Raw genomic sequence first — 20,773 nt, forward strand, 5'->3', positions numbered from 1 at the left:
GGGGAGGAACCTGCTTATCTTCAAGGACAATGCCTCCCTGGACCCTATAAGGAGTGCCGAGAACCAAGCCAGGTGCTGGTCATTCCATCTGGCCTGAGGTGCCATCAACCAGACTTTTACCAGCCATTGCTCTGCACTGTGATCTGCCGAGAGCTCCTGCCTGTCTTGCCTTCTGCTTCCAGACCCATGCATAAAGAGAAGAAATCCTGATAAGGTTTTATGTTATGTCTGCTACTTCTAGTGGGTACCAGTAGCAATCCTTAATTTTAAGGCCTAGCTAGGGTTATGTGCATTTACTCTGACTAACTATCTAATAAGAATGTGTGTCATTTATCTTTCTGAGTCCTTCATAACTATACGCGTTACTAAATCACTCATACTTTCATGTTTGGTTGTTACACTTGCATGTAAATAAATAACCTTTTATTTTACTATAACAGGTTTCTCTTACTGCTTTGTCAGTACTATTCAGGAGACAAGAATTTTGATCCTAAGATTAATGAATGCAACATGGCAGGATGCACGCAAGAATTATGGCAAGAAGCACGAGCGAAAAATGGTTTGGGCAGTAAGAAGCTCCTGATGAAGCAGCTGTGAAATGGACGCTTCGTTGAGCATTGCCTTCTGCCTGAGTCACCGCTGAAATTTGAGATAAGTTTAAAATATTATTGCTTTAATGGACTAATAAGAAAGAAGCAAAAAAGTAAAAAATCCAAGTGGTAATCAGAGCTAATTAATATTTTAATTTAAGGAGTTTTCTGATTGGTGATGGGGTACTAATTTCCCCATGGTGAGTTGCATAGATAACCCGTGTGGGTACCCATTGAAATCTTTCATCCTTGGACACAAATATTTATTTTGATTTGTTGTAAAACTTTACATGTTTTTGATTAGAGGATCCTATTAGGGAAACATAACATATACTGAGCGTTAAATAAAATCCAATACACACATTTTCGTTCTTCTTGCACCATTACTATGGCACTCCTGAACATATATTACTAACACGCTATGCCCCAAAATGCAACTTAATAAAAGGGCCCCTATATATTCAGTGCAGCATCAAATGTATAAGGGCTTAAAAAAAATCAACCAGCATTAAACATATAGGAGTTTAATTCTATAATTGTGATTGTCTCTGGGAAAACATGGCTGAAGTCACCAGAAACGAAAATGAGTTTTTAATGAATTCTATTAGAACAATGTGTTGGACGTCAGGAGTTTGGAAAATCATAATTATCATTAGATAATACACTAAGCGCAGAACTCATTAACTCAAGTTTGATATTTTGGGCCCATGAAGTGAAAATTGGCCATTCTCAACATTTTGGATCTATGACTTTAGCAGTCATATATATGTAGGAGCCTAATCTATAAAGGAAAGTAGGCTTTCCTTTATAAAATATCGGTCTTGCAAAAATATGTGCTTTACAGCATGTTCATGTCTAGAGTTGTTTCACTTTATGGAACTTTAATGTACTTGCAGGTCATGATTATGCCGAAGACAAGCATTGTTATTGTTTCTTTCTGCATCTTTTTCAATGAAAAGGAGGTTTGGAAATTAGATGTAAGGAAAATTATTTAAGGTTTCGTACTATCCTGAAAATGTTCTTATTTAAGAACTCTCTCCTTAATGAATATTAATTTAATTGATTTTGTGTAATGTAATTTTATGTGACTGATTGCAAGCCACATTGAACCTTAATTGGAAAATGTAGGATAGAAGTGTCAATAAATGGAATAAATGAAAATATGCGCTTATGATTTGGCTGGCATGGGTGCACTTACACGCTGGAGATACTAAACTAAACTAAACCTTAAGTTTATATACCGCATCATCTCCACGGAAGTAGAGCTCGGCACGGTTTATAAGAACTTAAAAATGAGAAAGGGTAGGAAAAGGTTTACATAAGTTTATAAATCGAGTGGAAAAGTAAGGGAAAAGAAATTACATGTTAGAGAAGAGCTAGGTTTTTAGTTGCTTGCGGAATAAATGGAGGGAGCACAGGTTCCGCAGCGAGATAGCAAGGTCATTCCAGAGACCTGTGATTTTGAAAAGAAGTGATTTTCCCAGTTTACCTGCATGGAAAATACCATGTAGGGAGGGGAAGGATAGTTTTAATTTATGGGCGGTCCTGGTGGAGTTAGGGCACGAGGAGTTGAAAGAAAGTGGGATTAGCCACTAATGAAGATTGGCCAGGAGTGGGGAGATGTGGTCAGATTTACGTTTTGCAAAAATCAGCTTGACTGCCGTGTTCTGAATAAGCTGGAGTCTTTGGAGGCTTTTTTTTGTTAAGCATAGGTAAATGGCATTACAATAGTCAAGTTTGGAGAGGATGATGAATTGGACATACATTGGAGATACAATAACACTAAGCCTCAAAAACCTCTCTTTTATCATTTATAGTTCTAATGGACCATCATATTAGAACAGGGATCTCAAAGTCCCTCCTTGAGGGCTGCAATCCAGTTGGGTTGTCAGGATTTCCCCAATGAATATGCATTGAAAGCAGCGCATGCACATAGATCTCAAGCATATTCATTGGGGAAATCCTGAAAACCCGACTGGATTGCGGCCCTCAAGTAGGGACTTTGAGATCCCTGTATTAGAAGCATTTCTAGGCCTAAAGTCACCAACAACTGCTTCAGTATTTTAATCATCAGTCCGCAGAATCGAAAACTCAAAAGTCTGAGATCAGTGGAAGCAAACTGCTCGCTAAAAAATATTTTCAATTTTATGGCCGAGAGGGTGTGTCAAGAGGTAGAGAGAGCGGGTGTGCCTGCACCAATGAGTTAACATACCACTTGCTAACTGATTAGCGCATAAGCCCTTACCACCTACACAATGTTGGCAAGTGTTCATTTGCTAAATTGTTTTATGGTGGCATAGATCTATGTCAGAGTGCCTACCCCCACCCGCGTAGATTAAGATGAGTATTTATAATAATATTTATAAAAGTTGAAAGTATATATAAAAAAGTATTTAAAAAATAGTTGAAATATTGAGACCAATGAAGAACCTTGGTGCCTGGTTTCTGTATGTGTATAAAGTCAAATATACGTAAGGGTGGCACCCACTGAGATCTATAGTGATTGATAAGACTTGTATGGTGAAATTTTCTGTGCTTGAATGCATGAGTCTTATCGAAGATAGAGCTATATTTAGAGTTTAAGGGTGGGATGAACCCAGAGGATCTAGAATCAGAAAATAATATTAAATATTGAACTAAGGCCAGTACTGGGCAGACTTGCACGGTCTGTGTCTGTGTATGGCCGTTTGGTGGGGGATGGGCTGGGGAGGGCTTCAGTGGCTGGGAGGGTGTAGATGGGCTGGAGTAGGTTTTAACGGAGATTTCGGCAGTTGGAACCCAAGCACAGTACTGGGTAGAGCTTTGGATTCTTGCCCAGAAATAGCTAAGAAGAAAAAATTTAAATTGAATCAGGTTGGGCAGACTGGATGGACCATTCGGGTCTTTATCTGCTGTCATCTACTATGTTACTATGTATATCAAATGGCCATTAACAAAAAAATATGGGAAAATGGCTATTCTTATGTTGTGGTAGAAAGTAGCCTTAGCAAGAATGACATAAGAACATAAGAATTGCCGCTGCTGGGTCAGACCAGTGGTCCATCGTGCCCAGCAGTCTGCTCCTGTGGCGGCCCTTAGGTCAAAGACCAGCGCCCTAACTGAGTCTAGCCTTACCTGCGTACGTTATGGTTCAGCAGGAACTTGTCTAACTTTGGGCTTCTTTTACTAAGCTGCGATAGCGTTTTTAGCGCACGCTAAACCCACGCTACGCGGCTAGAACTAACGCCAGCTCAATGCTGGCGTTAGTGTCTAGCATGTGCGGTAATTCTGCGCACGCTAAAACCGCTATCGCAGCTTAGTAAAAGGATCCCTTTGTCTTGAATCCCTGGATGGTGTTTTCCCCTATGACAGACTCCGGAAGAGCATTCCAGTTTTCTACCATTCTCTGGGTGAAGAACTTCCTTACGTTTGTACGAAATCTATTCCCTTTTAACTTTAAAGAGGCCTCATTTTACCACACATTTGTAAAAGGACCCCTAAGTAACACATGCATTTACTCGTGATCAAGTTAACATGAATGGTGTTAATTTACCCCCCCCCCCTTTTACTAAGCTGCAGTAGAGGTTTCTACCGCAGCCTGGAGTGTTAAATGCTCTGACGCTGCTCCAATTCCTATAAGCGTCAGACCATTTAGCGTCTTGGGCTATGGTAGAAACCTCTAACGCAGTTCAGTAAAAGAGGGCCTTAATGCAGGTTAGCATGCTTTCAGAAATGGAGGCCTAACGCTGAAGACAAAATGAATGCCTTAGAGAAATTTTGTTTAGTAACGGTTTTAAAAATGTACATGTTTTAAATTAAGAAAATAAATACCTTTGCAAACACCCCAGGCTTCATCATCACACTTCTCTCCACTAGTTCTCAGCTCAAAAAAATTGTATTCTTCAAGGCTCAGGAGACCATTTCCATCTAAATCAATTATATCAAATATGTCTGATAAAGTTGCTCTAAAGTATAGAAAAAATATTAAATTACTTCAAATCCATCTAGTCAGTACAGCCATGTATTTTTATGCTAATACAAAGTGCTTCAATTAATACACATTTATGTGAAAAAACATTAATGTCTAACGGACCCTTTTAGAAAGCTGTGGTAAGCACTAATGTGTGCTTACTACAAGAAAAAATGGCATACTGCAGGGAGCGCTGAGGCATCCCTTGGTAGTTTTGCCATGAGCATGTGCCACCCATGCATGGGGTGTGTCTGGGAGCAGAAAGTGGGGGTGCTCTGTACTAATCAATTAGCGCAGGTTTAGCAAGTGAGTCCCTACCTAGGGTTACCCGCCATCCGAATTTACCTGAACATTTCCTCTTTTTTAGAGGGCACATCCGGGCGTCCGGATGGCTTTTCAAAACCTGGCACTTTGTTCGGGTTTTGAAAAGCAGATCGCGTCGGGAGAGGCATCCGTGTATGTGCGGATGCCCTCCAGACTGAGACAAGCAGGTTGAGGGGGGGTGGGGCGTGTCGGGGAAGGGATGGGAGGAACTGGGTGGGTCTATGGGTATGGATTTTACAGATATAAAATCTGGTAACCCTATCCTTACCTCCTACTTAATAGATGGTGGTAGAAGCTCATTTGCTAATGGCCACAGGCTTAATGTAGGGTGTTTCCACTTATAGCCAGTATTAAATGTTCAGAAAAGGACCTCAACATTCAAAAGAATAAATCTCCCTGAAGCCAAAGGCTTAAGGAAAGGGAGGATTTTCAAAATTATCACAGGTCCGCTCCGGGAAAAGTAAACTGAGAGAAAACTCACATAAGGGGAAAAACTCTCAGACTACAAAAAACCCGGGCTATACAAATGGGCTTAAAATTTTGGGGGAAACCCCAACATTAAGGCCAGTAATCAACAGGAGGTAAGTAGTTCAGCAAACTAGGAAGACAAAATTTTTCCAAAAGCATCAAACAATAAAGCTTATCAAAAAAAACGCTAAAGAGTTTTACTTAGTTTTATGTTGCATATCGCTATTGCTCTCCCATATAGTGCAGTAGAGCGGCTTCGAAGCCACAGTCCAGCAAAAGAAAAATTGGAAGACGTGATGAATTGCCAACAAACCAGGAAGTTCTTATAAATCTTTCTCCAACAAGAGAATCCTTGTTTCGCCATTTGGTTGCTGCATCAGGAAGAGCACCGCGAGGGTGCTGTAAGTGGAAACACCCTATATTAAGCTATAAGTGGAAACATTCTACATTAAGCCTGGACACTATAATACGAGTGTCTCTGCTCCTCAGCAGTAAAAATGCCCTTGTAGCATGCAGTAAAAGAGCCCCTAAATTTCTGTATACTGAGCTTATATAACTACATACAACTCACCTAAATTCCTTAGTGAGAACCAAGTCTTTACTTTCATCTCTATATACCAGTTTGGCTTCTGCAGTAACTGTTTTTCTTTTCTTTCTCAGTCTACAGCCAGCCGTGAATGGAATTAACCAATAAACACCAGACCCCATTTCACCTTTCCATCCAAATGTCTATGTTTCAGATAACAAACAAAAGAAATAGGGTATTTTAGTTCACAGACAGAATGGGGTGGACCATTGGAGCCACAATCCAACTAATAGTTTGAGTGTAATTGTAGTGTTTATTGTAACGCCGGTAATTAATTAAGCATTTGTAATTGTATTTTAGGTAGCCAATTATCTTGTTGTCATTGAAGGGGAGGATTGAAATGAAAGAGGGGGTACTCTTATTTATAATTTTGTAGCATATGGAGAATATTTTTAACGCTGGGTTTTACTAAATGGTGCTAGAGCTTCATAGGAATTCGATGAGCATCGAAGCATTTACCTCATGGACCCACGCTAAAAAACGCTAGCACCATTTAGTAAAAGGAGCCCTAAGTATACTGTATAATCAAATGGAATGAATGGATAAATATTTGTCACAGCATCAGCCACTAGAGAACTTGGGGATGGAGTTGGAAATTGGTTTGGTTGGCTCTTCCAACCAAAAAGATGTTCTGCCCTGTTTCAGTTTTGTTATTCTTAAATTTTCCTACTTGATATTTACATTTCTTCTTTTTTAACAACTTTATCAATGAACAAGAAGAGAACATAACAGAACTAACTTAGGCCTAGATTCTCAAAAAATCGTGTTAAAAAATGACAGGCTGCTATCGTAGCTGTTCTAGTAGCAATTTTAAAAAAGCGAGTCATTCTCCAAAAAACACTCATGCAAATGAGGTTCATGGAGAGTAGCGAAGACTCACTAAATTTGCATGTGCTCATCGCAGGTGAGAGCGATTGGCACATGCACAGAATAAACGCAAAAAGAAAAAAAACAACCCAACATAGTAACAGCGGGAGAGATGTCCAATCTCTTCTTCTGCCAACCAACACCCCCCTCCAACCTGCAGCGGGATAGATGCCCACTCTCTCCTGCCGCAAAGTGACCCTCCCCCTATGGGAGGGGCCTTATGCATCTGGGCCAATCAGAGCCTCAGGCCCCTCCCCAATGCACCGGGAAGGAGCCTAAGGCTCTGATTGGCCATAAACATCATACATTTATTTATTGAGATTTATTAACTGCCTTTATGAAGAGATTCACCCAAGGTGATGTACAACAGATATAATTCAACATAAAACTTACAATTTTGTTAATGGCCTAACAGTAGTAAAAAGACCAAATATAAACAAAAATACAATGAATGAGGTAGAGTTAAAATCAGTATATTGAAACTTAATAGGACTACAATGAAACAGAAACATTCCTAGCAATAGCAACTCCCCATTTCAGAATTATCATATTACCACAATGCCCTGTAGAACACCTCTGTCACTCCTCCCAAAAACCTTATGTTGCTTTTGGATGCCATGTTCTCTCTCCCCCTCCCCACAGCTTTTAAATATTCAAAAAAGTAATCCATGACTAAGATTTCAGGCAGCAGAATGGGGTGAGCCATTAGGAACCATGGCCCCTCCAATATTTTGTCCAACACACCATTAACTAGGGTGCTTGAGAGCATGGTCAGAGATTGGTTAGTTTGGCTCCAACCAAAAAACATGTTCTCCTGCCCCTAGGATTCTCCCTTTGGTCTTCAAACCTCATCCAGTTTTCATAGACTTCAACACCCCTCCTAGAGGTTGCTCACCACTCTGATTGTGAACCCTAGGGTCTAGAAGGGGAAGGAGCGATTCCTACTTTCTTCTTGCTGACAACCACTTTAAATACGGCACTGACTGACCCTGGCTCTCCTTTGACCTACCCTAAAGCAGAAAGGACAATCAGAGGGTCAACCGGCACTATTTTCCAGTATGGCAGGAATGAGTAAGGATCACTCTTCGCCACCTTGTAGACCCTGGGGCTCTCAGTTGAGGAGGGAAGTTCCAGAGAAGTTGGAGGAAGTTCCAGAATCTTTGGAAACAGCATGTAGTTTGAAGGTTGGGATGAGGCTTATCCCAAGATTACCTTTTGTGACTATTTAAGTCAGGTGACTTGGACGGGGCAGAGGGACATGACACCATGGATCATGAGGGATTTTTCTGCAGGGGAAAGGGCAGACTTATAGGGCCTTGCAGCTTATTTAAGCTTGACTCTTCCAGTGCATTTCCAGGCACCTTCACAACATTCTTTATTAAATCATGTTATCCATGTCCATGACATGAGCAGGAAATCTAATATGAATGATACACTGAGTTTAGAATATTCTAGGTCCAATTCATTAAAGGGTTTTTGATTTAAAAAAAAAAAAAAAAAAAATCAAAGAAAATTCCTTGGTGGATCAAGACTATAAGTGACTGCATGACTGATGGCATTTTTCAATCATATGTGCAAAGGCCATCTTGTGAACAATATTTTAGTCTAATTGGCTTTTTTAACTCGGAAAATGTAACACTTTTCGTCTTGATATAGAGATGCACAGCATTAAATACCAAACCTCTTTGTTACGTAGTTCTGTGAAGCACACAAGCTGTAAATCCTCTTTATCTTCATCCTCCTTTAGAACATATAAAGCAGTATCCACTGAAATCCACTGCGATGGTTTCCCTGGTTTTTATATAAAGAAATCAAAGTAATGAAAAAAATGACCATCTAAGACACTAACAAAAGAAACTATAAAACACCACATTTAATACTTATATATTTTTAGAAATTTTGTATTAATATTTCTTAATGACGAAGCATTCAAGAGAAAATAATTTTTGTAGTATTCCTTTTCCAGTATCTTAGAAAAAAAAAAAAAATCAGAGAACCCCTAGCTCAGTGATGGCTAACCTTTTTGAGCCCGAGTGCCCAAACTGCCGCACAAAACCAAAGAATTTCCTCAAAGTGCCAGCACATCAATTAAACCTTAATAACAAGATTTTAGTATCTAAAAACTCTTTATAAAGTTGCCTGAACTATGTAACATCATTTTTAAAGGTTGGCATCTTTGTATTGTCAGAGAATCAATTTGATTCACAATCCTTTGGTTTTCATTTCAATTTATTGGCAATTTATAATGTTTTAATGATTTCATTCAATTTAATGAATTTAGGAAGAATTTGATTCAGTTACACAATATATTTTAAATGTATTATTCACATAACATGTCAAATGTATCCTGAGTAAAAAAAAAAGATAAACTTCTTAAAACTGTTAACTGTGTCAAGACTGGGTGTGTATTCCCAAAGAGTCTGTACATGTTTTTTTGTAAAATTTACAATCAAATTAGAAAATAGTTAAATCATTACATTTCTAATATGATGTAAAGAAAACAAAAGAGCTTTCAATTAAACCAACCGTTTTTATTGGAAATTCCAGATTGGAATACAACAGGGCCATGTAAAGTCCCTTTTTTAAATAACATCTTTAAATAATATTTAAATAACTTAGAAAGTGTCTTAACTGCAAACTGAAAACACTGCTTCATGTAAACATATGCATTGGGCATGCTCTGAAAAAAATTAATGTGATTTTTGTTGTTGCATGCATGCTGATAACTTGTCAATCCTTGGCTCATAGTGCGTTAATTTCAGAGCAACACATGCAGCACTCATGTCATCCGTTAATCTGTTTCTAGCATCAGATTTTATATGATTCAAAGCCAAAAACAGCTGCTCACAAGCATAGGATGACCCAAACAAAGTAAGAAGAGCAATCCCAAGTGCTTTCATGGACTTAAAATTGTCTGGCAGAGAATTCCACGCTTTTAGGATTTCATTTTCAGAACTGCTAGCAGTGATTTCATTTGTCACCCTTTCACACTCAATACGTTCAAGAGCCGCACGCAGGTCATTGAATTTACTTTTCCAGATAGAGCTTTCTTGAAATTCCAGTAGCTCCATTTCCAAATTTTGAATATCCAACCACTGTAAGCAGGAAAGATCAAGATCTTCAAATGTGGACTTTTCTGGGGAAGTTATAAATGAAAGGGTTGTCTCCATCTTACGGAACTGAGAAAATCTTTTACTAAAATTCTCCTTTGCTTTGGCTACAATGGTAGAATATGCTTTGTGGATTTCCTGGTGTTTTTTATGACTGTCCACAAATGTTGTAGAATTATCCAAATGTATTTTTAGGTTGGGAAAATATTTTAGCTGTCCACTCTCAAGGTCTTTTACAAAAACATGCAATTTTCTCTCAAAAGCTTTGATGTCACTAAATATGCTTTCTGCTGTTTTTCCCATGCCTTGTAATTTTTTGTTTAGTACATTAAAGTGGTTAGTAAAATCTGTAAAGAACATGAGGTTGTGTGGTTTTGCAGCATTTACAGACTTGGAGCAATGGTATGATTGTTTCACTTTTGACCATTTGCCATTTAAATCTACTTGCTACCCAAAGACTTCTAAGACTCCTGATGCAGGCCGGATGGCCGAAACGTGATCATGTCGAGTCATTGAGTTGCTTTGGATGTACGATTTTGTTTTGGATTAATAAAGACCATTGGATTTATCAGATGAGTTGAAAGACACTGTTTTTGTGCACCATCTTGATTGGACATTTCCATTTTGCCCTTGCTTCTACAGCAGGGGTGCCCACACTTTTTGGGCTTGCGAGCTACTTTTAAAATGACCAAGTCAAAATTATCTACCAACAATAAAATTTAAAAAAAAACCCACAAAGCACACTGTATGCAGAGAAAATGTTAATTATCATTTATTTTCCGTGGGTTTTCAAAGAGGTCAAGTCAGACGATTCTATGCAATGTCACTTCAGGAACAACTATACAAAAATAGACAAATATACCCCCTCCCTTTTTACTAAATCGCAATAGCAGTTTTTAGAGCAGGGAGATGCACTGAATGCCCTGTGCTGCTCTCGATGCTAATAGGCTCCCTGCGCTAAAAACCGCTATTGCAGATATAAATTCTCTAAACAGACACATTTTGATCACATAAATAAAATCATTTTTCCTATCTTTTTGTCTGGTGATTTCATGAGTTTCTGTTTGCACTTCCTTCTTCTGACTATAAATCCAATATTTTTTCTTTCTGCCCCTCCCCTTTTCTTTCTGTCTCTTTCTTTCTCTCTCCCCCCGCCCCCCCAAGCCATCACGCCAATTTCTCCACTTCCCCGATTCTTTCCCTACCCCCTAAGCCACCATGCCGATTTCTCCCTGCTTCCATGAGCCAGGCCAGGAATGTACAAGCGCCGGACTCACAAGACTTCACCTCTGATGTCAATTCTAATGACGGAGAGGAAGTTCCAAGCCAGCCAGGTAGCGATTGGCTGGCCCAGAACTTCCTCTCTGACGTCGGAAGTGAAGTCTTGTGAGTCCGGCGCTTCTACGCGCCTGGCCTGGCTCAGGGAGGCAGGAAGAAAAAGATTGCCAAGGCAATGCGATCGACTCACATTGCCTTTGCGATCTACTGGTCGATCGCACTCGATCATTTGGGCACCCCTGCTGTTATGGTATCCTGTCCAGACCTGAGGAAAGGGGTTTAGTCCCCCAAAAACTGCCTTATTTCTATTTCCTATTTATAAACTTTAATCAATAGATACAATACTACTTGATTCTACGTAAAGCAACAAAACAATTTTTTCTACCTTTTGTCGTTTTTGCTTTAATCATCTTGTCTTCACTCTTCTTTCTTGCCAGCATCTGTCCGCTCTGTCTTCCATACAGCATCAGCCCCTTCCATCCACTGTCTGCCCTCTCCCCGTTCCATATGGCATCTTCCCTCTTTTTATGCTCCTTCAATAAACTGTCTATCCTGTGCCCCTTCTCTTCTCCTTTGTACATGATTGATTTCAGCTCTGCCACCTCTCCATTTTTCTCTCTCTGTCACCATCCCGTCCCCTATGCTCTGGCATCTCTCTCTTCTCCTTTCTTTCCTTCGCATCCCATAGTCTGGTATCTTCCCTTCCCTGATTCTCTAGCATCTCACTCCTTTCCTTTTCTTCCATCTCTCCCTCCCCCTCCATGCTCTGTCTTCTCCTCCTTCCTTTCCCCCTTCCTTTTCCCTTGGTCTGGCATACTTTCCTCCTTCCCTCCAATCCCTGGCATCTCATTCCATTCCCTCCCTCATCTTCTTTCTCCCTCCAGTTGGGTGCAGCAAGTCTTTCCCCCTCTGCTCCCTTTCCTCCTTCTGTCACCCATGACCTGGCGTCATGAACTTCTTCAGGCAGCAGCATTCACAATTTGCTGCTGTTGCCAGCTTCGGGCCTTCTTCTCTGTCGGGTCCTGCCTTCATGGAAACAGAAGTAGGCAGGACCCGGCGGAGAGGAAGGCCTGAAGCTGGCAACAGCAGTGAATTGTAAATGCTGATGCTAGCCGAAGAAGTTCATGACGCCAGGTCGAACACCCGGGGCAGACTGCTACTCTCCCCCCCACGACCCTCCTAACTCTCCCTCCCTCCCATCACAAGACTCTAAACAGCACTGCTCTACTCTAAGCAGGATGCTTCAGGACTTTCTCCTGCCATGATTCCCTCTGGCATGTCACTGATGAGGGAAGGAGGGAGAGATAGGAGGGTCGGATCGGGTTGGGGTTCGCCTGGGATGATGATGAGGCTGCTGCTGCTGCCAGCGAATCCAGCAAGGGTGAGGCCCCAAAGCACAGCACTGGCAGGCCCCCCTGACTATTTCGGGCCCTAGGCCTGTGCCTACAGGGCCTATCCTTTAATCTGGTCCTGCTTCCCCCCCCATATGCACTGACATCTCTCTCTTCCACTCCATGGTATGGTATCTCCTTTCCCTCCGTCCCATGGTCTTTGCATCTCTTTCCTCCTTTTCCTGTTCTTCCTTCTCCCTCCTTCCCTCTCTCTCCCCAATTGGGTACAGCAGTATTTCTCTTCCCCCTCCGAGTACAGCAGTATCATCAGCATTTCTCTTCCCCCCCCAAATTGGGTACAGCAGAAGCAGCATTTCTCTTCCCTCTCCCCCCTAATTGGGTGCAGCAGCATTACTCCTCCCATTCCCCCCCCCCGTCTCACACACCCGGCAGATTCGCTACAGACAAAGGCAAGTTGCAAGTTTCCCTTGGTCGCTGACCTATCTCCCAAAGGGCAGCGACAGAGGGAAGTTTACAACTTGCTGCTCTTGCTTACTTTGGGCCTTTCTCGTTGCCAGGTCCTGCCTTCACGGAAACAGAAAGTAGGCAGGACCCAGCAGCGAGAAAGGCCCGAAGTAAGCAAGAGCAAGTAAGCTTCCCTCCGTGGCTGGCCTATCTCCCGCATGCTCCGGGGCTCTAATGGTCTGTGCCGGCTTCTCTTCTCTACCCCCCCCCCACGTAACTTCCGGTTTCGGAGGGAAGCCGGGTTCGAGTCGCTTGCTGGGGGTTTTTTTTTTGTTTAAAGTCCGGCGGGTTTTTCGGCGGCTCTTCAGGCTGCGCATTAAGCAGTGGCGGCAGCAGGATTCAGCAGATGACAGCTGGGCGGGCATCTAAATTTGCTGGGCGTTGCGCCCGGCTGAAAAGTGCTGGGGAGAACACTGGGGAGCCCGGGCCCCCTATCAGCTCCGGGCCCCTGAATGCAGGACTGATGGCGGCCCTGTCGGTCGGGTTAGCGCCACAAAAGTAAGGGGACCTGGCCGGCTATGCTGCACACGGGGCGGGGCGGACCGCCCCCCTCCCTTGGTAGCCGCGAGGCTACTCCTCCTTACCTACCCTGCCTGCAGTAGAGAGCCGAACGGAAGTCTTCCCGACGTCAGCCCTCCGATGTCAGCGCTGACGTCGGGAAGACTTCCGTTCGGCTCTGTGCTGCAAGCAGAACAGGTAGGGAGAAAAGCCGCGCGACTTAGTACATCCAGCCCCGTTCCCGTGCAGCTCTCTATTGCGGACCTTCCCGTGTGCCAGCTGCAAGGCCTTCGCGTGCCACAGCTGGCACGCGTGCCATAGGTTTGCCATCGCTGCCCTAGCTGATCAAAATCTGGGAAAGATCTTGGGATCTGGGAAAGAAGCCTCCTCCAAGAATAAATCCTCTCGGCACAAGGAAGAGGGGTCTTTATTCTACAAAATTACTGAGTCAAGCAAATGACCAAATAACCTTGATATTTTTCCAAGGTAGTAAATGATATTTGGACCAAGTTAAAGTCTTTTTCTCTCTTGAAGACAGTGTTTTACATCCTGACCTAAGGATCTCCCCCAGACCCTTATTAGACAAGAAAAACAACCTCAAGTTCTGAACAGCACAGTCATGAAATCATGGATTTAATTTTAAACAAACAGATATTAAAAATAATCTATTTTAACATATTCATATGTTCACGGCTTGTTCTACTTAGAACCAAATATTTAAAATAATTAGTTTTCTTTTCTTTTTTTTTCTAAATCTAGTTTTTCAAAACATCCAATGGCCTTTTAGAAAACCTGCAAGACAGGAAAGTTTGGTAAAAATAAACAGAAAATTAGGACCTGAAAACAATTGCCTACTATCATTACCTAGACTTACTTAGGGACCTTTAAAAAAGGGATCCTTTTCCGAAGGCTCGCTAAATACCATGAAACCCATAGGAATATAATATAGGCATGGCATTTAGCGTGTGCTAAATTAGTTAGTGTGCCTTAGTAAAAGGACCCCTAAGGGAGTAGTTTCTTAAGGAAGGTGCTAAAAATACGTGTAAATGACCAGAATACTGGCATATATGAGTGTAAATGCCACTATGCCAGTGACGCACTGTTCTATAAAATGACATCTGTATATAATTATGCACATAAATTTCAGAAGACTATAATTTACGCATGACTTTTAAGCAATCTAGTGTTAATTGCATTAAGTTATGTACATAAGTTTTGGTGTAGCATGATATGGTTAATTTTGTTGGATGTAACAATTATAAAATATTGCCTGAACTAAGGTGAGTTTCCTGACTGGTCTCTGAAAAGACTCTAGCTAATACTGTTGAAAGTCTGAAACAATGAAGTATCCTTTTCAGTGAATTTTATTTATTTGATAATTTATTGCAGGGGTGTCCAACCATGCGGCCCCTTAAAGTATTTTGTGTGGCCCCGGTCAAGGGCGATGCAGTGATTTCCTCTGCTGCCCCCAGGTGTTTACCATCTTGCTGGATCCCTCCTCTGTCTTACTGCAGCGTTTGAGAGGCCCCAGAAACATTTTTTTCAGCCAATGCGGCCCGGGGAAGCCAAAAGGTTGGACACCCCTGACTTATTGGGATTTATTAACTGCCTTTTTATGAAGAGATTCACCCAAAGTAATCAGCTACTCAAATATTTTCCCTATCGGTCCTGGCAAGCTCACAATCTAACAGTGGTACCTAGGGCAATGGACTTGCCCAGAGTCCCAAGGAGCAGGCTGGGATCAAACGCAGAACCTCAGAGTGCTAAAGCAGCAGTTAACACCACTTTTCCCCATCTACAAAAAAAGCCTTGCAACCAAGATGTTTTTGCTACAAGATATTTACAAGAATTCTGCCTGAAAACAGCTTTATTTCTACAAAAGTTTTAAGTCAAAAACCAGCATGTGAGCTATCCATTTCCTGGATCTTAGAACCTTTCCATAGTAAAACCTTGCATTAGTCAGCACACCATATAATAAATGTATCCTTGGTTCATCATTAGACAGAAGACCCAGTTCATTTGTATATAAACAAAAATATACCTTCTATTTGGCTGAGGTTCAGGGGTTTAATAGTTATATATACTGTTGATTTCTGATTAATGTGCAATCTGTAACGATGTGAAATTATTTCATTGTCCTCCTCCCAAAAAAAACATCCTTTTGACTGTGTGCATTGCCACTCCTGCAAACACATACCAAGAAAACAAACAAAATTAAATTATTACCAGAACACTAATGCAACTACAAAGAGGGAAACATATTTGTTTCTATTCATATGTTGCCATCTTTGTGAGCGACCTTAGATGCAGGATTTACCTTCAGACCATACATCAGAAAGGTTGTTTGGAGCTCATTTTTTAAAATTGAAAATGTTGAGTAGATTGAGGGGTTGCATTCCTGTTGAAGATTTCAAGTTGACGGTTCAAAGTCTTGTGATTAGTTTGTTGGATTAATGTAACATCCTATATGTAGAATTACCAAGGTCCAGTATTAGGGCACTGCAGATTACTCAAAATATAGCAGCTAGACTTATTTCAAGTAGTTCTCACTGTCAACATCAGTCCTTTCTTGAAAACATATCATTGGTTGCCAGTGGGGAGTAGAATTATTTTTAAGATCCCACTGTTAATACATAAGGTTTTAAAAAGAGAATTCAAACTTATTTGGCTACAGTTTTGAAAATGTATCATCCTCGAGGGTATGTGTCACCTCTCTATACCAGTGCTGAGAAAAGTTCCCTTTAAAAAGAGTATACAAACTACATTTTCAGTGGCAGGCTGAATATTGTGGCATAAACTTCCAGTATAAATTAGGAAAATGAATGATACTGCACAATTTCAAAAAATTATTAAACACATATTTATTTGTTTGGTGAAGGATTTTAGGGGCATGTAGCACAGCAGGCTTTTGAGATGGGAAATTTATGCTGCAATTCCAAGGAATTATTAGGAAGTCTTGAAGTAGGTCAGGTTTTATGTTTTGTTTTAATAATGGTTTATTGTTCAGCATATGTGCCTATTGCTGTGTCTTATGAATTATATATGTATTTCTCTTTTGTTATTCGCTTAGGCAGAATATAAATTAATAAACTACACTGAACTAAACTGTACAATCCAACAGAAGGTGGAAAGAATGATAGAAAAGGAGTTAAGAACGGTTGTCTTCAGGCAAAATAAGTCTCTGAAAATCTTACAGAATGGGATGATACAAGGCATTATGGAAAAACCAGTAAAAAGACAGAAGAGATATGAAAATAGGTCAGACTGGGGGGGTCACTCATAGTACAATTAATGGAATAAGATGAAACTTGGTATGTTAAGAAATTTTGAAAATGGACTTAATCTGACCAGGGGCCACAGAGAAATGTGCCCTCTATTAGAGAGCCCAATGCATTTGTATGGGAAATCAAGTTCCAGCTTCTGTAACATAGAGTGAAATGTAGTAGTTAGAAAAGAGGGCAAGGCTATTTAAAAGGTGGAATGCTCTCAAACTGCCCTCTCCTCACCCAAAAAATTTACACACCTTACAAATGCCTTACACCTAATCTGCCTCCACCACCCCAAAACTCTCCCCCACATCTGCCATAGCACCCCATCTCCAAAAACTACTTCCCGTGAACTGGTCCACTCCAAAAATCTGCTCTCTCAACTATAACACCTGCAAACTAACCCATCCCCAAACAAGCCTTTTACCCTGAAAACCGCCCCACACCCCAAAATAACTCCCAACTACACTATCTGCAACTAACACAATATCCCACAAACTGCCCCAACACCCATAAACACCCTGCAACTGCCCCATCATCTCACCAATTGTACCCCTCCCCAACCCACCCCCTAGTCTTCTACATCTACTTCTATACGATCCTAACTATCCCCTCTCCAGTCCAACCTTATTCTCCTCCTGCACATGATCACAATGAGTTTGGAAATGGGTACAATACTTGCCTCTTGGAATTGTGTATGTTTTCAGTCTAAACTGAAGCGCTCTAAACTTGGTCCTAACCACAAATCTAAGTTCTACTCAATTGCTCAACTTTCCTATATCTCTAAAATGACCAAATGTGTTGTCCTCAATCATTAGTAGATTATCTTGAAAAGACAAACTGTTTCCACTCCAACCAAACAGGATTTTGAAAACCATTTAGCACTGAAACTGCTCTTCTTGGCATCACCACCTAAATCTACCAAGTTCTAAATCAAGACAGACAGGTCTCCCATACACACGCCTCTTGATCTTTCTGAGGCCTTTAATCTTGTAGACCAGGACCTTCTGCTTTACAGATTTCAGGATATAGGTATCACTAAAACAGCTCTCAATTGGTTCCACTATTTTCTTTCTGGATGAATATTGTCTGCTGGCAGAATACCCTATCCTGCTATTATTGTTTAAACTGTGGTGTCCCTAAGGGTTCTGCTGGGGTTTTTTGTGGGGGAGAGTGAGGTCTGAGGTCCATCAAGTCCAAAGGTCCATCAAGCCCAGCAGTATCCCGTTTCCAACAGTGACCAATCCAGGTCACAAGTACCTGGCAAGATCCCAAAAGAGTAAAACAGATTTATGCTGCTTATCCTAGAAATAAGCAGACGATTTTCTGAAGTCCATTTTAATAATGGCTTAATAAACTTTTCTTTTAGTAAATTATCCAAACCTTTTTTAAACTCTGCTAACTGTTTTCACCACATTCTCTGGAAATGAATTTTAAAGTTTAATTACACGTTGAGTGAAAAGATATTTTCTCCAGTTTGTTTTAAATTTGCTTAGTAGCTTCATTGCGTTTCCCCTAGTCCTAGTAGTTTTGGAAACAGTAAACAAGCAATTCATGTCTACCCATTCTACTCCACTCAGTATTTTATAGACCTCTATCATGTCTAACCTGAGCCATCTCTTTTCTAAGCTGAAGAGCTGTAGCCTCTTTAGCCTTTCCTTGTAGGAAAGCTGTCCATTCACTTTAGAATTTTCATAGCCCTTCTCTGTACCTTTTCTATTCCGCTATGGGGCTCATTTACAAAAAACAAACATCCCCAAAATGGCATAAAGTGGCACTTGGACTTTTTATTTGCCAAAATGTCCAAATCATCATTTTTGAAACCTATTTTCTAGATGGCTTTCTATGCCATTTGTCAGTAGTTTGTCTAAATTCCAAAGGGATGTGTTTTGGGCGGGACTAGGGCAGACACATGATCTGTATGTTTTGCAGCGATAATCAAACATTTTCCAAAATATCCAGGGCATCATTTGGACGTTTGGAGCTAGACCTGTTTTAATAAGTGCCAACAAGGTGCCAAAACTGACCAGATGACCACTGGAGGGATGAAGGCATAACCCCCATACTCCCCCAGTGGTCACTGACTCCCTCCCAATTGCCAAAGATATGATTGAAACAGTACACATCTGCTTGTCTGACAGCTGCAGAAGTTATGGCCAGTCCTACTAGAGCAGTAAGCAGGTGTCTGGAGTAGCCTAGTGATCAGTGCAGTAGACTGCAGAGAGAGACCCAAGCCCATATTCCACTCTAACTGCTACACTTTTGGTGGAAAGTATGAGCCCACCAAAACCCTACTGAATCACAGTTACCGGATGCTAGGGTCCACCTTGGGGATTAGTGCCCAAGAAATGGATTTGGGTGTCTTCGTAGACAATACGAAGAAATCTTCTGCCCAATGTGTGGTGGCGGCCAAAAAAGCAAATAGGATGCTAGGAATTATTAAAAAAGGGATGGTTAACAAGACTAAGAATGTTATAATGCCCCTGTATCGCTCCATGGTGCAACCTTATCTGGAGTATTGCGTTCAATTCTGGTCTTCTTATCTCAAGAAAGATATAGTGGTGCTAGAAAAGGTTCCAAGAAGAATGACCAAGATGGTAAAGGGGATGGAACTCCTCTCGTATGAGGAAAGACTACAATGGTTAGGGCTCTTCAGCTTGGAAAAGAGACGGCTGAGGGGAGATATGATTGAAGTCTACAAAATCCTGACTGGAGTAGAGCAGGTACAAGTGGATCGATTTTTCACTCCGTCAAAAATTACAAAGACTAGGGGGCACTCGATGAAGTTACAGGGACTTTTAAAACCAATTGGAGGAAATTTTTTTTCACTTTGAGAATAGTTAAGCTCTGGAATGCGTTGCCAGAGAATGTGGTAAGAGTGAATAGCGTAGTTGGTTTTAAGAAAGGTTTGGGAAAATTCCTGGAGGAAAAGTCCATAGTCTATTATTGAGAAGGACATGGGGGAAGCCACTGCTTGCCCTGTATCGGTAGCATGGAATATTGCTACACCTTGGGTTTTGACCAGGTACTGGTGACCTGGATTGGCCACCGTGAGAACGGGCTACTGGGCTTAATGGACCATTGGTCTGACCCAGTGGGGCTATTCTTATGTTCTTATGACATATAGGTGACACCTGAAAGCATAAGGGCTATTGGGGTGCTATACAGCAAAAAAAGGCTTATGGTTTGAGATCAAATCCAATGTTTCTAACTGGGTTGAGAGTATGAGGCTGTAGAAAGAGACAGCTGGTCAAAAAAGGTTTCTATATATTGACTTGGGCGGGGAGGTTCTTTAAACATTCATAAACCATATAGCAGTATTATTTTGACTCCAGTTAATTTCTTGGCTCTTATTTAGTTGCATATTAAAAACAAATTCTTTATGATATCTTGTGTGTGCTGTAGGTAAACATTAAATCATAGATTGCTATGCATATACAATACAGGAGATGGTGCTATGCACATTAGATTATATTACTGTTTTGCAAAACCATCCGCTAAATATTATACACTGATAAAAAATCCAATTGTCCGTTAGCCATGATTATTTAACTCTGACCAGTTATTGTAATGCACGTTAATAGCAGATGCTTGCTTTTTTTGCTATATAAAAATATGATGTTTCAAGCTATTCTCTTTCGATAAAGGGGGTAAGAATGTTAATATTCTGTTTTGGAAAGCAGGATGTCACTGGAGCATAAGCATTGGTTGGATATAATGAATCTTTTTTTTTTTTCTTGCTTATCTTCCCCTGTGAGGCCTCTCCGCAAGCTCTTTTTTCCCCCCAAGCTCTCAATGTGAATGACCTCTAGTATTGCACCAAGAAACCCCCTTACATATATATGGACCAGGTACTTCCATAATATCCTGCCACCAACAGTGCTAAAAGCAATATCTTTTCAAAGCAACAGTCAATGCTTTAGTGACTGTGTTCATACGAACAGTGTTGACTGCTCTATAAATGATGAGAGCTACATTCAC

General features: G+C 41.0%; 1 protein-coding gene across 2 annotated transcripts in view; it reads right to left on the reverse strand.

The window, feature by feature from the left end:
• The window catches only part of EFCAB7 (EF-hand calcium binding domain 7), an 88,229-nt gene that overhangs the window by 28,261 nt on the left and 39,195 nt on the right, over window positions 1-20,773 (reverse strand). For both annotated transcript variants that reach the window (XM_033915975.1, XM_033915976.1), the window contains exons 7-10: window positions 15,568-15,709; window positions 8,466-8,575; window positions 5,903-6,060; window positions 4,401-4,534 (exon numbers count right to left, since the gene is read on the reverse strand). In XM_033915975.1, coding sequence (XP_033771866.1) covers window positions 4,401-4,534; window positions 5,903-6,060; window positions 8,466-8,575; window positions 15,568-15,709 — 544 coding nt within the window. The remainder of the gene's footprint in view (window positions 1-4,400; window positions 4,535-5,902; window positions 6,061-8,465; window positions 8,576-15,567; window positions 15,710-20,773) is intronic.

Source organism: Geotrypetes seraphini, chromosome 12 (genome assembly GCF_902459505.1).
Source record: "Geotrypetes seraphini chromosome 12, aGeoSer1.1, whole genome shotgun sequence".
In the NCBI taxonomy this organism is placed as follows: Eukaryota; Metazoa; Chordata; class Amphibia; order Gymnophiona; family Dermophiidae; genus Geotrypetes; species Geotrypetes seraphini.